Source organism: Amphiprion ocellaris, chromosome 7, assembly GCF_022539595.1.
Source record: "Amphiprion ocellaris isolate individual 3 ecotype Okinawa chromosome 7, ASM2253959v1, whole genome shotgun sequence".
In the NCBI taxonomy this organism is placed as follows: Eukaryota; Metazoa; Chordata; class Actinopteri; family Pomacentridae; genus Amphiprion; species Amphiprion ocellaris.
The window spans coordinates 31,802,965-31,828,015 of NC_072772.1; the positions used below are offsets into that span (position 1 = coordinate 31,802,965).

Sequence of the window (25,051 nt, forward strand, 5' to 3'; positions counted from 1 at the left end):
TGTCTCCATTAGATTTTTGTTCAGTCCATCAGCAGCACATCTCGCTAGCCGGATCTGTCGGAGGGAATCTGAAGCTAGCTTCACCTCATAGCTGTCATCATATTTACTAACTGGACTCCATGTCATGTTCATTGACACCATTAAATTATTAAATAATTAAGTATCTAATCACTGTTTGATTCATGTTCTATGGTTTCTGTAAGTGAAACCTCCTCTCCTCGGCTATCGGATGGACATTACTGTAGTGAGCTTCTGTTACTTGATCATCACAATGCCTCTCGATGCCCACATGCACACACGGCGAGCACGCACACCGAGGGCAGCGAGGGTGCTGTGAGGCCAGACAACAGTCAGTAATGAGCATTTGCAGCCTCAGGACAGGAGAGTGTGAGAAGAGCTCCAGGGCGATGGAGCTGACCCCATAAACTCGTGCCGTTCTGTGTGCCATCAGGGTGCAGCCTGTCCTGCCACTGCACTACTAACAGTGAGGCTGCATTGTGCGTAACAACTGTAGCTGGTGCGGCTGAAGCACCTGAAACACGGAAAGACGATGTTTACAGGAAAATAGAGTTGTTGGTCTGTCTTTTTTCAGCTGATTATGATGTTGATGTCAGCATGTCATGATATAAAATATTACTTGGCAGTTGGTTCCCAGCAATCAGTCATTGTATCCTGTTATGTTGTACTTTATTAGCTTTTTATTAAATATTTTAAAAATACTCAGATGCCACAGAAACATTTTCTAAAAAGGGATTTTTTTCTGATTTTGTGAGTGATCTATCGATTTGAACTTTGTCTCTGTGTTCAGTCTGGAGGCTCAGAGCAGGAGCGTACCAAGAAGAAGCGGCGGGGGGATCGCTACTCCGTGCAGACCTCCCTTATTGTAGCAGCTTTAAAGAAGATGCTCCCCATCGGCCTCAATATGTGCTCCCCTGCAGACCAGGAGCTCATCAATGTTGCTAAGATCAGATACTCACTGGTACCGTGACATGTTTGAGGCACACTTGCTGAATGTATTGTGTCCAATAACGGGAAAAAGACACTATAGAGATTGATTTCTGACTCAGTTGCTTTAAATATAGAGTATGATCGTCTAATTTTTAAATACAAAATATGAAATAATACTCTTTAAAAGTCATTATATTACCTAAAAATAAGTTCTTCAGCTCAGTTTGCTTTCCTATTAAGGATCTATTTACAGGCTGAAATTCACATCAGTATGTAAACTGTAGAATATTCTGATTATCTGGATTAATTACCACAAATTATAAATGTCCTCTAAATCTACTACGTCTTTTTTTTTAAGTCCAAAACTCTACCATTTATTCTAAAAACAAAAACTCTGTGTTCCTCAACAAAACTGGGAAATCATTAGTGACTCAACTGCAACCAGCCATCACATCTAGAAAATTCAGGCATTTTTTTTGGATGAAATTTGTGTCAGTATGTAAACTAAAGAATATTTTGATTATCTTTAATGACCACGAATTATAAATGTCCTGTACATCTAATACATATCTTATTACTTTAAAAAAATACCAAAAAATATACTGTTTTTACTGTTTTCAGATTCTGTAAAAGACAAAAAATTCTGTGTTCCTCTACAAAACCAGTAGTCGCATCCAGAAAATTCAGGGATATTTTGGTTGAAATTTGTGTCAGTATGTAAACTGTAGGATATTTTGATTATCTGGAATGACCACAAATTTTAAATATCCGCTAAATCTTGTATTTTTACCTTGTAGAAAGACACAGATGAAGAGGTGAGGGAGTTCTTAAACAACAATCTGCATCTGCAAGGCAAGGTGAGACAACTTTTTAATTATTTTACACAAGATAATAGAGCAGCACATTCTTTTATTAACCTATTTACATGTATTATACATATCTGACTTCAGGTGGAGGATCCAGCTATGCGCTGGCAGATGTCTCTTTACAAGGAGATGTCTGGAAAGGCAGAAGATGCTGAGGATCCTGAGAAGGTGGTGAAAAGGGTCCAAGAGGTGTCTGCCGTCCTTTACCACATCGAGGTGGTGAGTATAGAAACATGCTCCAGGGCTCTGCATGCAAACAGATATTTTTGTCCTATTCGTGAGAAAAGTCACTGCAAAAAACAGCAAATATTCTGAGGAAACACGTGTTGTTTGCTTCAGACTGAGCATCCCTTCAAGTCGAAGAAAATGGTGTGGCACAAGCTGCTGTCTAAACAGCGTCGCAGGGCAGTGGTGGCCTGTTTCAGGATGACGCCGCTCTACAACATCCCCACGTAAAGACTCCCTGCATACCAATAATGAATGATCTTTAGTCTAATCAGAAGATTTTACATGAGTCATCTGAACCCTTCCTAAGTCTTAGTCATTGCTTCTCTCACAGGCACAGAGCGACCAACATGTTCTTGGATGCCTACAAGCGCAACTGGTTAGAGACCGAGGGTTACTCATTTGAAGACAAGATGATAGACGACCTATCAGTAAGTCACATCTCCCTTTATCCTATGCCATTGCTTATTATTGTCCACGGTGTATATTAATGTTTAGTCATGATTCACGTTATCTCCAATAACTAGAAAGCCATGGAGGAAGAGGAGGAAGAGGAAGAGGAGACTGAGTCGAAGCCTGACCCCCTTCACCAGCTGATTCTTCATTTCAGCCGCACAGCTCTCACAGAAAAGACGTAAGAGCATTTTACTTTTTCAGTGACTCAGCTGTATGACCCGTTTCTGTGAGACTCACCGATTCCTGTTTGTGTCGTCTCATTACAGTAAACTTGACGTTGACCATCTCTATATGTCGTATGCTGATATTATGGCAAAGGTAAGACTTCTGGATGGTCGCTGGGCAGCATCCTCTCATGACATTTTGTATGTGAAGCAGATTCTGTGTTCTATGCATGAAAAAAAATACTCTTTTTAACCCTCTGAACCCCAAAACCAACAGGTTAGTTTCAAAAGCAAGTTACTTCTAGAAAAGCCACCAAAGTTAAACCTTTTATCAGAACCAGAAACTGTGAGAAAAGGAAGAATCATAGGCCTCGAACTACTCACCTGTGACATGCTATTCTGTTGGAGCACTTAAGCAAATCTAAGCACATTTGTATTACATATCTCATTAAGAAATTTGTCAAAAATTAACCATTTACTCTAAACAGATTCTGTAAAAAACAAAAAAATCTATGTTTGTCAACAAATCTGTAAAGCCATTAGTGACTAAGCTGCAATCAAGAATCAAATGAAAATGAATCTGGAACTTTTTGGCTAAACTCGGCTGAACTGCAGGCTGTGTTTACACAGAACAGATATAAGACAAGTATGGAAACAAATGATGCAACAAAATATCTATAGCATGTAGAGGCACCATTTTTTCTTGTATTAGCAACAACCATGGGCACTTGCAAAAATGGTGTACATGTTGATTTCTTTTTTGTTTTTTTTAATTTGAGAAGAGAAATAATCTGAGAAATATATTTTTCATTTTCTTAGTTTTTATGATTTATGGCATTTTAACTTTGTAAAACTGCTCAAAAGATATTTTTGAGTTCCATCTCTTATTGGCCATGGTTGCGCTGTTTCCATAGAGGTGCAGGACTTTATATTGCAGAAAAATATGAGCCCACAGTGAGCAAAAATGTGCAAAAAAAGGCCCCTAAACTTGGGAGTTCAGAGGGTTAACACAGCATTATTATGTGAAACACTGAGATTCTTAAATCTGATGTGATCTTGTACTCAGTCCTTGACTCTCTGTCGTCTTCCCTCAGAGCTGCCACATTGGTGAGGAGGACGAAGGGGGAGAACAGGAGGGGGAGGAGCCATCCTTTGAGGTGCGACAGACAGAGATGGTATGGGGGGACCAGGGGATGGGAGACAGGGGAGTCAGCGGAGAAGCAACTCTCCATGCACTGAGTGACCACACCAGGACACCACACTCGGCACATCCCCCCCCACCCCACTTCTGCTGCTACATTCCTCTCCTTTCTCTTCCTGCCTCTCTCTCTCTCTCTCTCTCGTTCACTCACACCACGTGTCTACTTCCTGCTGTGGTGGACTGACCTGTGCATGCCTTTGCTGGACTCAGTAGGATCAACGTTGCAGACTCAATTTGTCTTTTCTCCCTAAATTGCATGACTTGAGTGCAGAGAGATGGTGCAGCTAAAGACAACAAAATGAACCCCAGGTTAAAAACAAACCCCCTGAGGCTTTGCTAGGTGGTTAATTTCAGAATCCGTTTCGAAGCCTGAGGTGTGTTTTTTAGGGGTTGACTGACTATTAAAAATTACAGCATCGTAGCATGGTGTAGCTTCTCTACCAGTTATCTAAGTAAGTCCAACAGCAGGCAAATAAATTCCCATGTAATCCGGTTAAAACCAATGCATTAAAAAAGTAAAATATAATATTAATACAATAGCAATAATAATAGCAAACATCTTTTCTTGACAAAATGCTGCCATAAATATATCTAGTTAGCAATCAAACAGGCGACCATCACTTTTTTTGTATGTATGTATGATCAGAACCTTAAAAACATAATTCATAAATAAAACCCGCAGTATGACTGGTAACTTCTAAATAGCATAAAGATGATGTTTTGCCTTAAAAGCCAGGTTTGGACACTGTGATATTATAGCTATAGAGATCCATTGTTTTTTTTTTTTTGGAGCATAGAATTACACCTATTTGCACTGTAAATTCCTGTATGTAATGTAAGGATGCTTTTAGTTGGTTCAGTTTACTTATTTAGGTTTATTTTTATTTGCTACAAGTCTCTAATTTCTACAATTTCATTTAGCAGACGCTTTTATCCAAAGCGACATACATCTGAGAGTGGATACAACACAAGCAAGGGTCTAGTTGGAGTAAACAACCTGGATAAAAGCCATAAAACAAGTTCAAGTGTGATAATAGGACTGTGATTCCTACAGGCAGTGCAGATTTAATAAGATTTTTTTCTAAACATTATAATTATTCCTTTTTAGAAAATAATATGTGTACTAAAATGTGATGTTGCCTTTCGAGACTTAACAGCTATTCTTTTGAAACTGATCAGAGTAATCACACCGTGCAGCAGGTCTCCTAACAGTAAAACTATCCCTCTTGTGTTGATCTTGTGTGTTTGTGGTCAGTCTCTCTCCCGGACTCGCACCACCTTTCCCCTCCCGACTCACACCTCCCGTTCTCACCGGCTAATTTCGCTGTGTTCACCCACATGGACTCACCCGATAACGTTAGCTTCCGAACGACTGACAATTAACAGATTTTGTTTGTCTTTACTTTACTCTGCGTTGGACCAGTCTGCCTCTCTCTGCTCACCACGGACTACAGTAAAAGCCTGCACAGTCAGCCGAACACATACTGTCTCAAAACTCATGCACGCACACATCTGCAACAATCATCCAGACGCACACACACCCACACCTAATCATTCACAGTCTCTTCATAAAGGCACACGATTTGCTCCAGTGATGAGCAGAACCTCTGTAACCAGAGAACAGTCTTTTGCCTCATTTCTTCTACATGTCAGGCTTATGAGGGAGGGGGGCGGAGGGAGGGGTAGATTCAGTTGTGGGTGCTTTGGGTGGGGCTTTATGCATGGTGTGCAGCGGGTGGGTCAAATCTAACCTCTTTTGTCAACAGGATGGTTGTTCATAGCAGCTGTACCGTAGCGTTTGTACTCCACTGCACTGTAGTAGTATATAAAACTGTGAAATACAGTGTAGTGGGAACAGCAGTGAAGTTCTCTTTATTATGCAGCAGCAGTAAACATGACAGCACTGCACCACACAGTGTAATATTCTGTAGCACTGTACGCTTGTTTATGAAGTCAAAACAGTGCATTTTATGTTTAATAGTAAAAAGTGTCTCCAAAGACATTCTTGTAATTTTCCCTAAAATGATAAATTCTTCTGATTAAAATCCTTTTTCCCCACACTGATGTTGCAATACGAAAAGTACAGATGTTCAGGATAGCATTTGTTACTCAACAGAGCAGATGATGTCCTGAACATCTGGTGCTTTTCATGCCGTGACCAGTCACAGTGAAAGTCCTCTAAAAGCAGGCATGAGCTGCACATTACTGCTGCAAGTAGCGTAACTGTACGACTTTAAGGCTATACGGTAGAACAACCCTAAACTGTTCTGTTGGAAGCAGGGTTTGCATGCTGTGTTACTCAGACAACTGCTGGTGCTTCCTAGGAAGAGTGCGTGAAGTTGTGTGTTCTGCTTTGGGAAGAAGTGTTTGCTGCCACTGAATGTTTGCGCCTCTGGAAGATGTCAAGAGCTGGAATAACAGTCTCCATCACTAATACACATTTCGTTCCAGTGGAAGAGAATGTGTGCGTCTTGAATGGTCCCAAAACAGAACCAAGAATAAATCGACTTTTCTTTTTTTTTTCTATTAATATTGCACCAGTGTTAAACAATAACACATTCAGGATACGAAGATGCAGGATGAAATACATGATTAAAATTAACAGTCAACAACCGGATGATCAAAAGTATGCAAGTAACCAGAACACTGGAGTTCCACATTTGAGTGAAAAGCAGGAGAATCAGGACGCTTAATTTAGCTTTGCAGAATACCACAAGCCCAGCTGAGAAAAAAAATACTAAAAATGTAAAATATGTTACTTACAAACTATATCTTCCTTATCTAGTCTGTGTTGAAATAATTTTTTTTAATAATACGGCCTTGTGTTGATTTTTTCCTGAATCCATATGTTTTTATTTACCAGAAAGTCATAGACTCGAGGTTGATGAAATACAAGAAGTATTTGTCAATGAATAGCTAATAAATGTAACAATTCTTATGATGTATTGCTAATTGAGTTACTGTAGGTGCTTCCACTTTAACTATTTGTGCTAAATATCACTGTAGGGGATGGAAATTAAACTTTTATAAAGATAAGATAAAACTTTGTTAATGCCGAAGGAAATTCTTGTGCAAGATATTGCTTAGAAAAAAAACTAAATGACATAACAGAAGAAATGTAGTGCCTTAAAAGTAGAAAGCAATAAGGTATAAGTACAGTACAATATTGAAATAGTATAGGTAAGCTTAAATAAAGCTAGAATAGAACAGCAAAAACTAATGCTGTCAATTATACTGAAGTAATACATTTTATCACACCTGAAAATTAGATGAAAGGGAAATATTGCACATTACATTGACAATATTGTACATTAAAGCAAAAAAACATTGAACATGTAATCAAAATATTACAGATGAATTTGAAATATTGCTATTAATCGAAGTTAAACTGGGATGTAGTGTACATCATCCTCTTTAGCTGTGATCGGGTTTATTAGGAGCAGTTATTGGATCCTAAATAGGCTAGCGGTGTGTGAGTGTGTTTGTGTTTGTGTGTGAGTGCGGGGGGCAGTGCAGTTCCTGTTGGCAGGGTTACAGCTGTGTCCCTTCTGCTCTGCTCCACAGGAAAAGGAGATGGAGAAACAGAGGCTTCTGTACCAGCAGTCCCGTCTGCACAACCGTGGGGCTGCAGAGATGGTGCTGCAGATGATCAGCGCCTGCAAAGGTAGATCCTCCATCCTCCTCCATCTGCGCCGTTTCACCCACATTCATGTTTTGTTTTGCCCATGTGGACATTATATAGGGTTAAATTATATTGCTATAAGCTGCCCTAATCTTAAGCATAACTTTTGCCTTATTTGTCATTTCTCATGAATGATAAAATACACATCTGGGCTAATTGCTAACATTTAACGCATATAGTTTCCTTCAGTCCAGTCAAGGGAATCCTACAAGATACATGTGAGATACTTTCAGAGGTTCACATCAGTGGCTTTTAACAGTAAATGATGACTGATGTGCTTCGCCTCAAGGAAAGCGACCGTGAAAATGCTAAAATGTCAGTGGAGAGATACTGAGGGTAGTTGGAGGTTGCATCCTCTACTAAGGTCACTGCTATGTCTCTCAGTTTTTATTATTGTGAAAAAAGAGATCCCTGCCAAATTTGAATGGGTTCTTCATTTGGCAACCTCTCCAGCAACTTTCAAGAAATTCAGCTTGGTGGTTTATACATAATTCTGCTAATAAACAGACAAACAAACCAGCCTCAAAACTTATCTTGGCAGAGGAATAAGTAATGTCAAGTTACAGGGAAATTTAGTTTTAAAAATGCCTTATGATGCACCCAAATTAAATTATATCCGAGATCATTTTTTCCAACATCGATTGGCCAAGCTGCTGTTGCACAAACACTTTATAGCAAAGGATTGGTGGACTTTCTGCTTTTAAAGCTCATTGCATCTTTATGATGATGGCTCTTTAAATGGTTGTATTGACTCATGTATGCAAACCAAATGGCTCCTCAGAGACATTAAAGATTATCCAAACTAATCCTAATTGTTTATTTTGTTAGGACAAATTGTTTCTCATCTTCAGTGTCTCTGCTTGTTTCAGGTGAACCAGGAGCCATGGTTTCTTCAACACTCAAACTGGGAATCTCCATCCTCAACGGAGGCAACAGTGACGTGCAGCAGGTAAAGACGTCTTTCACGAGTTCTACTTAGATTTACGACAATTATGTTTTCTGTGGTTTTGGCTTTTAAGCTTGAATAAGAAGCTAAACCAAATGTACAATTTTGTTTTTCAGTACAACTGTACATCTGCGACTAAAAGCTTATGTCCACTTGTATCATGGCAGTATCGAGTTTTGAACCCTGTAACTTTTAATGTTTTTTGTCACAAAAACAAACATGCCTTTTGGTTATTTTATAGATTAGCTTGTAGATAGCTACCAAAAGTGCCTAGCTTAGGTAAAAAATAGCAAAAGAACATTTAACCAAATATTAGCATTGCTGAGCTCCTGAGACTTTCCCGCTGTATTGTTTGTGGCTGAGTCTAATGAGCGAATCAAATAGGCCCTATTTAACTTAGCTCAGGGGAGTCAGCAGCTGTAGTCAATCAAAATAGCTCATGAGAAGTTAAGAGATCATAAAAACAAACAAAAATTGATTAACACAGCTTTTTACATCACCAAAACTAGTCATTCAAGTTGCTGTTTGTATATTTTTGACCCAGCAGATTTTGTCATATTTCCAGAGGACCTATATTAAATCTATGAAAGAACCAAAATGCATGATTGTTTTTTGCGACAAAGACTCATTTGTTTACTGATTCCATTATAGAAAGTTATTGGAAACTCAATACTGCTGTGATATACATGGCTTTAAATGTTTATGTAAACTTTTGTCACGAATGTCTTAACGTCTTTAGTAGATTGTTGCTGTTTTTCAAGGAAATTTGTCAAGTTTCTGTCTTTCCATCTGTGTGCAGAGAATGCTGGACTATCTGAAGGATAAAAAGGATGTGGGATTCTTCCTTAGCGTGCAGGCTCTCATGCAGACCTGCAGGTTTGTGACGTTTAAGCTCTTAACTTGCTTTTTATTGCTGAGATTTTAATAAGTTGCTACTCGAACATCTGTTCTGAGAAAGTGAAGTTTTGCATTTTAAATCTTTGTCGTTTGCAGCGTTTTGGACTTGAACGCTTTTGAGAGACAGAATAAGGCTGAAGGACTTGGGATGGTTTCAGAGGAAGGCACCAGTGAGTTTGATCTACAGCTTCCTAACAGACGCTCAACACACAACAACACAGTGCACACACACACACACCACATAACTTTGTTGTCTTCCCCTTTCTTTGCGTCCATTTGTGATATAATGCAACACCTTTCTAGTTCCAGTGTATAGTCTGTTCTTGTGTGTCTCTGTGTGAGTTTGCCTGTGTTTTTGGATGCCTGGTTGCAGGTACGTTTCCATGTTTGATATCTTTGAGCGATGACGCACTTGTGTTAGTCACAGCACTTTTGACTGTTGATGAATGTTGAACTGTTGATCCTCCACTGACAGCCATGAGATTTCTGGACTCACTTCGTCTCTCTTTGTTTTTCTCTCCCCCTCCCCCTACATCTTGTTCACTTTGCCCGTCGTTTCAACCCTTTACCCCTCATGCCCACGTCCTTCCCATCCGTCAATTTGCTGCTCTCACGGTTCTCAGATAAGAAGCTAGAACGTGGTAAATGAAACTTTGCTGTGATATATCTTCTCTCTTTCTTTCCCTCCTTTTCTGTCTCTCTATGTCTCTTTTAGCTCTTAATCACCTGACTAGACTTTTTCCTTGCTGTGAACTAAATATGCATTCATTTCACACTCAAGGAACCAGTGGAATTAAGCTTTACAGTCGCTCTACCACTGTTATGCTCTAATGGAAACATCGCCGTGATACACATGCTGCTGTATCGCTGCCTTTTTCCCTTTGGAAGTGACTGTAAAGGTTGATTTCCATCCTTGAGTGTTTTATCACAGATCTACTGTAACTCCAACAATCTCAGTCTCGTGACTGATCGCTGGGAAGGAAATGCAGTAACCTCAATCTTCCTCTCCCACTTTTTTCTGTCTCATCGATACTGAAGCCTGTGACCTAGAAACTGAAATGAATTGCAGCAGCATTAGGAACCTTTAAAACCCCGCGTCTCTGATTTGCATCATTCAAATGTAGCTCGCCACTTCAGTTTAGGGTTGACCCTCACAGTCGGACCAAAGCCGATGCATAAATCCTCACAGTAACTTCTAATAATTTTCATTTTTTCTCTGGAATATTAGGATCATAGTGTTTAACTGTGGCCTAGTTGCTGTCGTTGGAAAGACTCGCCAAGCAAAACAGAATGCTGTAAATTGATGTGTGCAACTGAAGGCTGCTGCTGATCCTGGGTAGCGTTTTATCTCCTCAAGTTTAGACTTTCATACCTCAGCAATAATAGTCCTGACAAGTAGTTAGTTTCATGTGTTACAATGGGAGGATCTGAAAGAAAAAAATATCTGCAATAAATGGTAGCAAGACAACAGAGTAAAGCAAGGTTTTTGACGTTATTTCACATTATTTTTACAAAATACTCTCTGCTTAATACTTCATGCACACAGCCGAGATGTGATAGTGCAGACTAACTTTTTTTTAAAATGAAGTTCCAAATTGGCTGCTTCTTTCCCCGTTACTATAACCTATTTTAGGTCAATTTTACATTTAAAATGTATTTTGTATATAATTCTCTCTGGGTCATTCCACCTGAATTCATATTTTTTTAAAAAAAGTTCACACCTGACCATCTCATATTTGTCTGATTTTTTTTTTTCTGTGCATGTTATGAAGTAAAACATGTCACAGTTCATGTTCATTTTTAAGTTACAAATTCCTAAAGAATATTCAAGATTCAAGAACTTTATTGTCATACACACAACAGAAACACAGCGGTTACCCTGAATGATGAAAATCTTATTTAGCTAACTCCCTTCGCACAACTGAAACAAATAAAATGAGATAAGATAAAAAATGAAATAAGAAATAATAATAATAATTAAAAAATAGAATAAAAATAAGATAAATAATAGTTACAAATAAATTCTGTGTGCAGATGTTGGCAATAGAACAACATGGTGGCCTCCGTGGCAGATGTGTGATCTAAAGAAGGGTGGGGTCATGTTGTTTATTGCGCCATTGCACCAATCTGTGGAGCAATAAGTTGAGGAATAATGTAGCATTGAGTCCTGAAATTTTGCAGGTTCATTAGTATGCACATGTGGTCTCCAATGGTACAACCCTACCGAAATAGAATAATACAAACTAGTTACATGATTGTGCAAATTTGGTCAAATAATGTCTGTATTTCTGTCTACACCAGTATTCAACCAACCATAAAACCTTTATTTTTCACCCTAAGAGGCTGAATTTATTGCTTGTCAAAAGCACAATTAGAGCTTGGTGCCAGTCAGAGGTATACTTTATGAGAAAACATGATTGAAATGATGTTTTTTGCATTTATAGCCATTATCAGTGCAAATGTTGAGCAGGTATGATGGTGAAACCACTCTAATAGCGGTTACACATGTTCAACTCCATCAATATTCACCCTTTCAAAATAAAAATCAGTCTAACTGAAGATGGTCAGACATGGGTTTTTCGGTGAACTGAGGCGGAATGACCCCTCTGCTTAATGCTTAATGTACACAGTGCACGATGCGGTAACTGATAATAAGGAAGTAATGAAATTACAGAGGTTTTAAATAGTTTAACATAAAGTCTTATATTAGCTGTTGCTGAATCGTGTCCTGTTTTGCATTAATGACCTGTTGACTCTGTCGTATGTGATCCCACCCCCTTTGAGTCGATCTTATTTAACAACAGTCACCATGACGACAGCAGTATTGTGTCCGTGATTGTTGTTTTAGGAAAATAACAAAACCCAGCATCCCTCCGTCGCTGTTTTATGTTCTGTTCATGTGCAGTCATGATTATATCTGAGCATGCTTGTGTCATTTTTTGAGAAAGACATTTTTACAAAATACCTGACGGCATGCTTATAGAGTTAATATAAATGTGATCTAGTGCAGCTATAAAAAGCTACTCAGTTCCTGTAACCTTCTTCTTAATTCGGTTTAGTTTCAGCCTCTATTTCCACCCTGACAAGAACAGTTACTGTGCATTTTCCAGCATTCGAGATACATTACTGTGTACTGAGTGTTTTTCTCCCACCAATATCTGTACTCATAGCTAACTGGAGTTTGCAGAGTTCAGTAGATCTGTCCTGCATGACGGTGTGACTTGATGTTGTTTCTGTATTTATGTGTCAACATCTGTGTCACCAGTGCTTCCTCAGATGTATTTTTATCTGTTCTTCCCTGATTTTCTGTCTCCATTTATCTGTTTCCCATGTCCACTTCAGTGTGATGTGGCTGGTGTTTGTTTCGATGTCCATCCCAGTTTTGTTGAAGAGATGTTGTTTTTATGTAAAAAAGATGTAGACAAAGTTAGTTTTGTAGTGGGACAGGAGTCACTGCAGAAGCCTCCAGCTGACAAATGGACGGAGACTCAGAGGTCTTTGTGGTTTTCACTAACATGCTAATGAAAGCAGGAGAATGGTATGAGGTGATGGTACTCACAATTTTACTGTTTTCTCAGTCCATGTGTGTGCGCCCCCACATTCATACCGCATACATACAAGTACACTAACTAATGTCATCACACACATTACATGCTTTAGTTTTATCTGTTGCTGTAAGTATGATTTTTTTCTTATTGGTTAATGTACTAAATCTAAATTTTGAAGTGTGTATCGTAGGTGTGTAATATAAACTTGGTTTCCCATAATCACCATTTCACCAGCGCGGATTCTTAATTAACACAATCAATCTGCGAATCTAATCTGTATAATCTGCATAAACCATCTGTTTTAACAAATTATTTGGTTTCAGATTAACTGTATTTTTCATAAAACAAAAGAAAACTATTGGACATTTGGACTATTGGACATTTTCCTTGTTTTTGTGGATTTTCTGTTTTGTTTATTGGATAATGAATCCATATTTATAATAAGTGTAAGGTAGACTACTGCTGTAGTTTGAGGAAAATGATTGTGTAAAAGGTCAGTTTGTTTTTAGAATAGCCTGATAGGCAGTTATTTTGCTTGTTGTCCAAACAGTAAATGTTAGAACTTATGATACAAACTGGAAATTAACTAATTAAGACAGAGATTGTTACCAGTGGATCATATTCTTGTTTCTATTGGTAATAACTAAATATTCCCAAACAACAATATTTTAAAAATGCCACTTATGGGAGTAGTACATTTTAAATTTTATGGATTTTTTTCATTTAACTTTTGAGCAAGGTGAAAGGGACGAAGGTTAAAAAAAACTAAAAATTGTGTTTTTTTTCTTCGTTTAATACCTTAAAAATGACTCTTAACCTTAATATACCTAATCTGTTGTGCTAAATTTGGTTTTCTACTGTGTATTCTAACAGAATAACACAGCAAAATTACATCGCTCCTATATTCTTTGTACTGGGACTGTCGAAACCTTCTCTTGCACGGATTAATTTTCATGTCCTCTGCTGCTCTGCTCAGATGAGAAAGTGATGGCAGACGATGAATTTACGTGTGACCTCTTCCGCTTCCTGCAGCTTCTTTGTGAAGGCCATAATAACGGTGAGTGAATGAAGAACAGAAGCGTCTCTTTACCAAACGTCAGTCTGGTTTTTCGTGACCTTCCACCAAGGAGAGCGCCGCACTAGCTTACTGTTGAAGGCAGTGAATTGCTATATCTTGTAGATAAAAGTGGCAGCTCAGTGTTTGTATGATTAATGTACAAACGCAGTACAGTTATCCTGCAAATGCATAATCCTCTGTCTACGATTGATAAAATTTGACCTTTTTGGACATTTTTGGACTTTCACATGTGATTTAAAGTGCATTTTTTTCTGTTGTCTGTGCTCAGATTTCCAGAACTACCTGAGAACTCAGACAGGCAGCACCACGACCATCAATGTGATCATCTGCACTGTGGACTACCTGCTGCGACTACAGGTCACTCTCATATACTTAGCCCTCATTTTAGTTAGACTTAGCATCAAGAAACTGACATAAAACAGAAAAAAGCAATGATTTTGGGAAGCTACTGCTTTTTTTGTAGTTGATTTTTACTAAAGAGTTTTTTATTTTTACTGACTTTTAGATGGTCAAATAGAAAATTGTCCAAGATAATTTAATCACCACAATCAGACGTGATGCTGCTTTTCCAGTTTTTTTCACTGTATTTTGAGACTTTAACCAACCAGCACGCATACATGTATTTGTGAGGATTGTTTTTTTAGTGTGCTAAAGTTTGACTGCATATTAGTGATGCAAACCTGTAGCAAAAGCAAGCCAGTAGCTGCAGATCAGAAACCTGAGATTTCTGCAGAGAGGACGAAGCACAAACTACTGGAGAGAGAAGATGCAAAGTTACCGACACGCAATGGAACGCAAAAGAAAAGAGAGTAGCGGAACATATTATAAACTCTATGTACACTGTGATAGTTGTATCAACCAGTTTATGAGACGATTCATATACTAAAATTATACTTACATTATAGATAAATGAACTTTTCTCACTTTGATCAATTCATTCTTTTCCCTCCTCGTCCGCTTGCAGGAGTCGATCAGTGATTTTTACTGGTACTACTCAGGAAAAGACATCATTGATGAGCCTGGTAAAAGGAATTTCTCCAAAGCAATGACTGTGGCCAAACAGGTCTTCAACAGCCTGACAGAGTACATCCAGGTAAGAAGGAATCAAGGTGAATCATAGCTCGTGGTTGGGTTGGCACCTGTGCGAAGGTGGATGAAATCTGCAAGAGGTTTAGCTTAAGCTCTGTGCACGTTACAAGTTCAGGACTAAATTACAGAGTGACTGGATATTTACAACAAAAAGATGACTATTCCTATTTTCTTCTCCAAAATGGAACTATAAATGGCATTTCTTCATACAAAGTATATGTTAGAATATAGTTATACTATCGTGCATAAGTTTGGGGTCACTTAGAAATGTCCTTATTTTTGAAAGAGAAGCATTTTTTTCAATGAAGATAACATTAAATGAATGATAAATCCAGTCTAGACATTGTTAATGTGGTAAATGACTATTCTAGCTGGAAACAGCTGATTTTTAATGGAATATCTCCATAGAGGTACAGAGGAACATTTCCAGCAACCATCACTCCTGTGTTCTAATGCTACATTGTGTTAGTTAATGGTGTTGAAAGGCTCATTGATGATTAGAAAACCCTTGTGCAGTTATGTTAGCACATGGATAAAAGTGTGAGTTTTCATGGAAAACATGAAATTGTCTGGGTGACCTCAAACTTTGGAGCGGTAGTGTATGTTTGTCCCAACAGAAAATAACTCCTAATATATGACAGAACATTTTAAATTCCAACAAATATGTATCTTCTATGGTGACAGCACTGGAATATTCTCTATGCTTTGTGTCTTTCAGGGCCCCTGTACTGGTAACCAGCAGTCTCTGGCCCACAGCAGGTTATGGGACGCTGTTGTTGGCTTCCTGCACGTCTTTGCTCACATGATGATGAAACTTGCTCAGGTAAGAAACGTCCTATTAAATGAACTCATTTTAACCTTTTTCTAGCTTTATTGTATATTTTTCTGTGTATTTTCTGATCACCTTAAGGATAATTTCTATAGAAAATTCAGAAAATTCACTATTTTCTATTATATTATAATAAGACTTCTGTATTGTAATTGATTTCCCATGTTGATTTTACTAATTATATGAACTGTCTCTCTCACGGTTCCTGCAGAGTAAAGTATGTATTTATTTGATTATTCTTTTGTTTAATGAACTGGTTTTTAAATCTTAACTAGCGTTCCCCCCCTTTCTTCCCTTTGTCAGATTGTTTCTGCCTCTTCACTGAGTCACTTTAGAAAAGAAAGTGAGGCGATGACTATACATACAGGATGAAGTTAAAACATGTCGTAGTTGAGCTTCAGTTAGCATCAAACCTAAATAAAAATAGAATTTACAAGATGATCTTCCTTTGTAATTTACATTAGCTGTATTTCCCACTTAAGTACATTTATACATTATTACTGTTATATAATTTGTTATTTAATGGATAAATTAGTATACATTTATACGATGTACTGTTAGATTATCTGACTTTTATTTAATTTCTTACTGGTTATCTTGTGGTGTACCTACACATTTATTATATGTGAATGTTAACTGACATAATTGATTTAGATTTCCAGGTAGCATATAGCATTATAAGCGAATTATACCAATAATATACTGTTCAATAAGCCGGTCATTTCGTAATTTAGGTTGGCAGAAACAATTTGAAGATAAACAGTTACTCCTCCTCTCTTTTACTTCCATTTTCTCCAACTTTAATGATTCTGTGTAATACAGTTAATCTTCCTCTTTGTTTCATACTGACCAGTGCCTAGCATTTGATCATGCTTTGGATAAACATGTTTGCTTTGAATAATATGTGTCTGCAGTCTGTTTGGTCTAACAAGGAGCTGCAGTGCTTCCTGCTAATTTTGTGTGACAGTTTTGATTGCCACTGACACTGCTGTTTACAATGCATTTTTGTATTTTTTTATATTAAATATTGATAGCTATTGTAACATGAATCTAATTTAAATAATCTTTGCATCAATATTAGATTTAGGTAGTTTTTATATCGGATAAGAACGTAGATCTGTCCATATTTTTCAACACAGAGTTTCAGAAAACTTGGAAAGGTTTTAGAGAGACTTCCAAGTAGGTGACTCAAAGATTAAAATTCGAAGATATGGCTTGATATAAAATATTCTGGCTTAGACAATGCAAAAATGAAGTAAAAATGTTGATGGATAACATTTTTATTTTCATGTGCAACCCTGTCAGATGCACCCTGATCCTGGACAACGAAATGGCGTAAGAATCTGTGTTTTCCCACCAACGCCATCTCATTTACAGGCCCTTCATGCTTCTTTCATGATTTTGTGCTTCACCACATTGTCTAACAAACAGCTTAACAACACACATCATCTTCACGTAGCTCTATGTGGATGCTCTCTGCAACAATTCATAGTTTGTCTTTGCATTTCCAAGTGTGAATGCAGTATTTCTTTCTTTTTTTTAGGTTTAGTTTTGTTATCGATTGTTAGGACAGGCAACAAAAAGTCTATGTAGTTTATAGTTTTAGCCACTTTCTGAAGATGTTATTCCAGACTTTGAGTTATTTCTTCTTCGTGGGGTTCATTTTTTGTTGCTCCTTAATGCATTTAAGCATCTGGCTTTGCTTCTGTTCATTTAGCTGTGTTTGGCTGTTTTTGTTCTCAGGATGTTAAGGTTTTGCTGGTAGCTTGCCCCGACACCCTTCTCCTCTAGATCTCCACCAGCCTGACAGCCACTACAGACTGCAGTCTAAAATATATGTGGTTGCTGTTATCTGCTGGTGCAGGCCTTCGGGATTGCTAAGATCAGCGTTTGCAAATATGGTTATTCTCCCATCCCGCAGTCTCTTTTTTCAGATAAAGGCCGATGCTCCCTAGAAGAGCCATTTTCTCTCCTCCTCTTCCTATTCCTGCCTGTGTTTCTAGTGTCTGTCTTCCCTCCCGTCACATTCAGTGTACTATTTGTGATGTTAAAAATGCATATTCTTTATTTAAAAATGCAAACCCAGGATCATTTTTGGAGTAGAGCGCACTCTGAGGTAGCGTCTTTCACTTATGTCTCAAAAGAAGCACAAAATAAACTGTAATATATGTAAATAAAATGATCAGTTTCAGTCAGTACACATATTAAGAAGCTTGTTTTCTCTGCTGTGTGTTTGTATTTCGCTGTGTGTTTTGGATTTGTTGCAGGACTCGAGTCAGATTGGACTGTTGAAAGAACTGTTGGACCTGCAGAAGGACATGGTAGTGATGCTTCTGTCTCTACTTGAAGGTAGGATGTACATCTCAGTCCATGTTCTCACCATTCTGTTATATGCCTTCTATGTTATCCTGATCTCCTCTCTCCTTCTTCTGCTCTCAGGCAACGTGGTGAACGGCACCATTGCCAGGCAAATGGTTGACATGTTGGTGGAGTCCTCCAGCAACGTGGAGATGATCCTCAAGTTCTTCGACATGTTCCTCAAGCTCAAGGACATCGTGGCGTCTGACGCCTTCCGTGACTATGTGACTGATCCACGTGGACTCATCTCGAAGAAGGACTTCTCCAAGGCCATGGACAGCCAGAAACAATACTCTCCTTCAGAAATCCAGTTCCTCCTCTCCTGCTCAGAGGCCGATGAGAACGAGATGATCAACTTTGAGGAGTTTGCTGATCGTTTCCAGGAGCCGGCCAAAGACATCGGTTTCAACATCGCAGTTCTGCTCACAAATCTATCAGAGCATGTACCTCATGACACTCGCCTTCAGAACTTCCTGGAGCAGGCAGAGAGCGTGCTCAACTATTTCCGCCCGTTCCTCGGCCGCATCGAGATCATGGGAGCCAGCAGGAAGATCGAGCGTATTTACTTTGAGATCAGCGAGGCCAACCGCAACCAGTGGGAGATGCCACAAGTCCGAGAGTCCAAGCGGCAATTCATCTTCGACGTGGTCAATGAGGGCGGCGAGAGTGAGAAGATGGAGATGTTTGTGAACTTCTGCGAGGACACCATTTTTGAGATGAACATCGCTGCGTCTATCTCCGAGCCCGAGGGAGAAGGTGCAGAGGAGGAAGACGACGAGGAAGAGGAGGAGGGCGGAGGAGATGAAGGAGGGGGAGGAGAGTCTGGAGAAGGAGAGGAAGGCAACGGTGAGGGCGAAGCTCCGGAGTCGACTTCCGCCTTTGCAGACTTCCTGAAGAGCGTCGTTAACTTCTTCAACATGTTCACCTTCCGTAACCTGCGGCGTCGCTACCGCAAGCTCAGAAAAATGACCATAAAGGAGATGGTGATCGGCTTGGCTACGTTTATCTACACTATTCTGATGGGCATCCTGATATTTGTCTATAGCATATGTAAGGGCTTCTTCACACTAATATGGAAGGCACTGTTTGGTGGAGGCTTAGTGGAGGGAGCCAAGAAGATGACAGTCACAGAGATTCTAGCCAGTATGCCGGACCCAACACAAGACGAAGTTCATGGCGACCTGCCACCTGAACCGGGAGCCAGAGAAGTCCAAGATGCAGATGGAGGGATGGACCACTTAGACGCTGTGGAAGGAGAAGAAGAAGAGGAGGATGGTGAGGAGAGGGAAGGTGGACGCCTGCCTGGTTTCAATGCTCCCGGTGGACTCGGAGACTTTGGCGAGACGACGACAGAAGAACCTCCGACTCCAGAGGGCACGCCGCTGCTGAAGAGGAAACTGGTGAGTTGTTTTTTCTGATAGCTGTTTACTGACACTCTCTATAAAACTGTTAATTGACTGCAAACTATCATTGCATCAGCTGGCCGCTGCAGTGGGAGGACAAGGCGAGGAGGAGACGGTTGAAGTACAGGAAGAAGAACCTCCTCAGGAGACTGAGAAAGCAGAGTAAGTTGTCCGCCTGTTGCAGATCAACGTCAACACTGGAGATAATGTGCCCTCTGCTGATATTGAATCACTCTCAGCTGAAAATACAAGCTCTGTTCATTTCACATGCAATTACAGGTGTTTAGGTTTAGAGCATGAACCATAATTTGCTGGCTTTATCAGCTTTAAACTGGATGTAACTCACTGCACAGACATGTCTTCAAGCTTTTTCTTAAAATAAAAGTTTCTCTGCATCTTTTCCAGCACTGAGAATGGAGAGAAGACAGAGAAACCAGAGCCTGAACCTGAAGTAAAGGAGGAAGAGCCTGCAGTGGAGGAGGAGGAGACGAAACCCATGAAGACCAAGGCGAAGAAGGACAAGAAGCACGCTGAGGAGGGCTTCGAGCTGTGGAATGAGCTGGAAGTTCAGAGGATTAAATTCATGGTAAGCAGCTCTCTGGTGTAGAGCGTGTTTTTAAATGTACGTTGGATGATGATCTAACATCTAGATACTGGAAAATGAATCTGATATGTTCAGCCTGAGTGCTGTAGATATAGTTTGGTACTCGAAACGTTATTAATGAAAAACATACTTGCCTGTTTATTAATTCATGGAACATATTTGGCCGCTCCATGACAGCAGGAATCGGTGTTTAGCCCATATTCCTGCTAGGTCTAATCCATTTTAAATTTTATTGAAGAGGATTCAGGCAGTTAAGTGCTGCTTTTGTTTATTGCCTAGGCTGTACTCAAATATTGTCAATTTCTTTGTTTTTCCTCAGAACTACCTTTCTCGAAACTTCTACAACCTTCGGTTCTTGGCACTGTTCATCGCCTTCGCTCTCAACTTCATCCTGCTCTTCTACAGGGTCTGTACATTTGTCTACAAAAAACCAAGAAAAAGTATCTGCTGACAGTTAGGTCACTAGTCACTTCAGTGCTTTTCTTGTGCAGCAATACACTGCTCCCAGTGCTCTTGCCATGTTAGGAAAACGCACCAGAAGTCCCAGTCTGACCAGTGGCAGGTGTGCATTTGCAATTTCACCATAGAACTTCTATATGTACCGAGAACAAACATCAAATTCTGTGTCAAAATGACCCAACGTTCCTGTCAAGGATCATCACTGGTGAGGAGAATTGGGTTGCAGCTACAAATCCATATACCAGAAACCAGTTTTTAAGACTAAAGAAGGCAGCACAGCCAAGCACACACTCAGCATTCTGTTTGATATTCACACTGCAAATTAGTCCCCCAGCATCGGTCTGTTGCTGTCAAGTTAGACTGTGACCTTCTAAGCTTTCGGATGGAGAATATTTGGTGCAATCAACCAAATATGTGGAATGTGCCGTCATGCTAGTGCCTCAGTGCATTTTAAAAGTTTTTAGCTGCACCAGCACAATCTTCCAGAGTGGAATTCAGGCTGAAGCGTTGCTATTCTGAAAGAGTGAAGAGGATCCAGCACATCACAAATGGCGCCTGATGCGCTTACAAGACGAGACTTCCAGGGAGTGTTTCAAATGTGGCAGGAGCAGCGGGAGCTCAGTATTACTGCATAAAAAGATTACTTTAGAATAGATTGTGGCAAAATTTAAATCGGGTTCTGTTTTTAGGTTTTGTAGCTGTAGTTTCAGAACTTATTTGCAGCACCTTGTTCTTTGAATGAAGCATACACAAACAGTTTCTGTGCAACCCTCCTAATCTGACGGTCACCTGCAGGAGGCGCAACTGCACCATTACAGGTGAAACTGTGAATAAGTGTGCATTAAGGAGTTTGACTCAAATATAATTTTACGCCAACATTCCTGGACATCACCTTAACTGCTGTTCTTATGTTAGAAAGAATTTATTTTCCAATATGTGCTCTGGTTTTTGAGTTTCATGCCACACGGTTACAATAAAAAAAAAAACAAGACTTGCAGGACTGATTTTCAATGTCTGGCCTCTCCAGGTGTCTGACAGTCCTCCAGGTGAGGAGGAGTTTGAGGGTTCTGGTCTGTTTGAGGGCTCTGGCCTGTTTGAAGGCTCCGGTGCTGAGGAGGACGGATCCGGATTAGAAGACGGAGGAGAAGACGATGACGAAGAAGGCCCCCTGTACTACTTCTTGGAAGAGAGCACGGGCTACATGGAACCAGCAATGGCTTTCTTGGGTATCGTCCACACCATCATCTCCTTCCTCTGCATCATCGGATACAACTGTCTCAAGGTGTGGGCCGTTTGCTCTTCTTTGCATGACAAAAATCCACCGATGTTTTGTTGTCTGCTTGTTGGATTCATGCAGTGTGTCTTCTGTTCCCATCCATACCCCTCAGGTCCCTCTGGTTATCTTCAAACGAGAGAAAGAACTGGCCAGAAAGCTGGAGTTTGATGGTCTCTATGTTACTGAGCAGCCTGAGGACGATGACATCAAGGGCCAGTGGGACAGACTGGTGCTCAATACTCCGTAAGAGAACTTTTACAATATCAGACTGATGAATGAATGGATGAATATACAGCACATTATGGAGCAAACCAGAAATTTCAGCCCATATTTAGTCCAGCCTGATCCTGGACCAGTCTCAACAGCAGATAAAACTATAGCCTTCCCCCATGTCAACATTAAAATACAACTTTTTAGCAACTCTTTCTCCTATCACATTGATGCAAAGTAGCTTAATGAAAGTGACTCACCACTTTCCCGCAATGCAACCTTTACACAACTTTGTCATTTTCTAAACTTGGACAATATTCTCCTTAATTAATCATCTAACACAGCCAAAATTAAACTAATGCAATTGGCATGAGTCCTGTGGCATTTTTGTCCAAGTGTTCTGTGTATGAGGGACAGACATCAAGGACAAAGTAATACATTTTGTCATTTAATTTAATGTTAATGGAACATTTTAACCTTTTGCATGCAGGCAGGATTTTAATTATCATGCTTCTCTTTTGATGCAGAACATTCCCCAACAATTACTGGGACAAGTTCGTCAAAAGAAAGGTGAGTTTCTCAGCCCAGCGGCCTCATTTTTGCAGCGATATGTCCAGAAGTGAAACAGAAATCTTAACATCTGTGTGTGATATCAAGGTTCTGGATAAATACGGTGACATCTATGGCAGAGAGAGAATTGCAGAGTTGCTCGGTATGGATTTGGCTTCTCTAGACGTCAGCGCCATGACGCACGAAAAGAAGCCTGAACCTGACACCTCGATGTTCAGCTGGTATGTGCTGCAAGCTCTTTACATTTTTCCATTTAATTAACACAGTTTATAGTGGAAAAATGCTGCAGAACAAGCTTGTCTTCTTTTATATCTCTGTAGGATAACATCTATCGACGTCAAATACCAGATCTGGCAGTTTGGTGTTGTCTTCACAGACACTGTGAGTCAGAGAAGCTTTTCATGTTGTAATTTAATCTGCTTTGAGTGTGTTGTTGCTGACACATCTCTATTTAATCTTTTAGACCTTCCTCTACCTGGTTTGGTACATGTTAATGTCTCTGCTTGGACACTACAACAACTTCTTCTTCGCCGCTCATCTTCTGGATATCGCCATGGGTGTCAAGACCCTGCGCACCATCCTGTCCTCCGTCACCCACAACGGCAAACAGGTGACACTTCTGGAGCTTGCAGTTCAGCCGAAAAGTCCCTGAAGTTTTGTCACTTGGCAGCTTGCCGCAGCTGAGTCACCAGTGGCTTCACCATTGTGTCAAAAATGCAGATTTTTTTACAGAGTTTGGTTAAAGCTAATTATTTTTGGGAGAGGGGAATTTAGAAATGACACAGAGAATAATACAGATTTAAGCTTAGAATTGGTTCATTTTCATGTCAGAACAACATGTAACCAATAAGTAGTTCAAGGACCATAAGAAAGTTAAATATCCAGCATTTTTTTCAGTTTTTACCATTTCTGGTTCTGATAAATGGTGTAATTTTGCAGATTTTTAAAAGTTAACATGCCTTCATGGCTTTTTGGGGTTCAGATGGTTAAGGCGTCTTCAGCCTTTTCGTCAGGTGACGCCTCCACTACTGATGCATCACAAGACTTTCTCTTTCCCATTAGATACTCTAAACAGAACTCATATTATCTGTTCCTTGCAGCTGATGATGACGGTGGGTTTGCTGGCTGTAGTCGTCTACCTGTACACTGTGGTGGCCTTCAACTTCTTCCGCAAGTTCTACAACATGAGTGAGGATGAGGATGAACCGGACATGAAGTGCGACGACATGATGACTGTGAGTTTGGAGGACGATGTGGTGGAGATCAGCTTTACTTTGGGTTTTTAAATCCCTAAACTGACCTCTTTCCTCACCTCCTCCTGCAGTGTTACCTGTTCCACATGTACGTCGGCGTGCGCGCTGGTGGTGGCATTGGAGATGAAATCGAGGACCCAGCTGGAGATGAATATGAGCTCTACCGAGTCTTCTTTGACATCACCTTCTTCTTCTTTGTCATCGTCATCCTGCTGGCTATCATCCAGGGTAAAGGGGCTGTTTTCCTCAACAGAAGTGCAGACAAAATTCAAACATTTAACCAGCCGTAGAGTTTGAAAAGTTGTGACGAAAAGTGGAATAGAGAAGCATGTTTGAAAGTTTGAAAGAGAGTGTGACTCAAAGTCGCAGGTCTGAATCCTAATTTTGAAAAGGAAATGTCCCCATTTCAAGCCCTTTGCTCTTCTTTGCTTCTTTGTCTGTCAGGTTTGATCATTGACGCCTTTGGAGAGCTGAGAGACCAGCAGGAGCAGGTCAGAGAGGACATGGAGGTAAGATAATGAGTCTCGCTGGGATTTAAATGGTCACTTCACTAAAATTCACCTTCAACTCTCATTCAGCTACAAGACAAGGATGTGTTTAACCTGAACTTGTCTTTCTCCCTCCAGACCAAATGCTTCATCTGCGGAATAGGAAGCGACTACTTTGACACGACGCCACATGGCTTCGAGACGCACACTTTAGAAGAACACAATTTAGCCAACTACATGTGAGTTATAGTTCTGACTGCAGATAAGACAGTTACACTCCTTCAAACACAATATGCATTTATTATTTATGAACCTGTGCTTGTGTCTCTCCTCAAGAAACAACAGATACTTGACTATGTTCAGATTTAAATTGATTATTTCCCTATTTTGTCCTGCTGGGTTTGGCATCTCTGAAGACTGATTTCTGTTTGTTTGTCTGGTTTTCAGGTTCTTCTTGATGTATCTCATCAATAAAGATGAAACAGAACACACAGGACAGGT

At 39.8% G+C, this 25,051-nt stretch overlaps 1 protein-coding gene across 9 annotated transcripts in view; it reads left to right on the top strand.

The window, feature by feature from the left end:
• Positions 1-25,051, top strand: part of ryr1b (ryanodine receptor 1b (skeletal)) — a 77,213-nt gene that overhangs the window by 49,539 nt on the left and 2,623 nt on the right. For 2 of the 9 annotated variants that reach the window (XM_055011845.1, XM_055011846.1), the window contains 35 exons: positions 809-979; positions 1,746-1,805; positions 1,899-2,033; positions 2,154-2,266; positions 2,374-2,470; positions 2,567-2,673; positions 2,762-2,813; positions 3,754-3,816; positions 7,425-7,524; positions 8,412-8,491; positions 9,288-9,364; positions 9,482-9,555; positions 10,009-10,026; positions 13,910-13,990; positions 14,280-14,368; positions 14,976-15,104; positions 15,819-15,923; positions 17,235-17,264; positions 18,016-18,045; positions 18,197-18,278; positions 18,369-19,687; positions 19,767-19,852; positions 20,096-20,276; positions 20,614-20,700; positions 21,781-22,035; positions 22,142-22,272; positions 22,767-22,809; positions 22,897-23,030; positions 23,130-23,190; positions 23,273-23,419; positions 23,910-24,044; positions 24,134-24,290; positions 24,507-24,571; positions 24,689-24,789; positions 24,998-25,049. In XM_055011845.1, coding sequence (XP_054867820.1) covers positions 809-979; positions 1,746-1,805; positions 1,899-2,033; positions 2,154-2,266; positions 2,374-2,470; positions 2,567-2,673; positions 2,762-2,813; positions 3,754-3,816; positions 7,425-7,524; positions 8,412-8,491; positions 9,288-9,364; positions 9,482-9,555; positions 10,009-10,026; positions 13,910-13,990; positions 14,280-14,368; positions 14,976-15,104; positions 15,819-15,923; positions 17,235-17,264; positions 18,016-18,045; positions 18,197-18,278; positions 18,369-19,687; positions 19,767-19,852; positions 20,096-20,276; positions 20,614-20,700; positions 21,781-22,035; positions 22,142-22,272; positions 22,767-22,809; positions 22,897-23,030; positions 23,130-23,190; positions 23,273-23,419; positions 23,910-24,044; positions 24,134-24,290; positions 24,507-24,571; positions 24,689-24,789; positions 24,998-25,049 — 4,647 coding nt within the window. Of the gene's footprint in view, positions 1-808; positions 980-1,745; positions 1,806-1,898; positions 2,034-2,153; positions 2,267-2,373; positions 2,471-2,566; positions 2,674-2,761; positions 2,814-3,753; positions 3,835-7,424; positions 7,525-8,411; positions 8,492-9,287; positions 9,365-9,481; positions 9,556-10,008; positions 10,027-13,909; positions 13,991-14,279; positions 14,369-14,975; positions 15,105-15,818; positions 15,924-17,234; positions 17,265-18,015; positions 18,046-18,196; positions 18,279-18,368; positions 19,688-19,766; positions 19,853-20,095; positions 20,277-20,613; positions 20,701-21,780; positions 22,036-22,141; positions 22,273-22,766; positions 22,810-22,896; positions 23,031-23,129; positions 23,191-23,272; positions 23,420-23,909; positions 24,045-24,133; positions 24,291-24,506; positions 24,572-24,688; positions 24,790-24,997; positions 25,050-25,051 lie in introns of all 9 variants that reach the window. The other 7 variants (XM_023286936.3, XM_023286937.3, XM_023286929.3 and 4 more) reach the window with 6 other exon arrangements.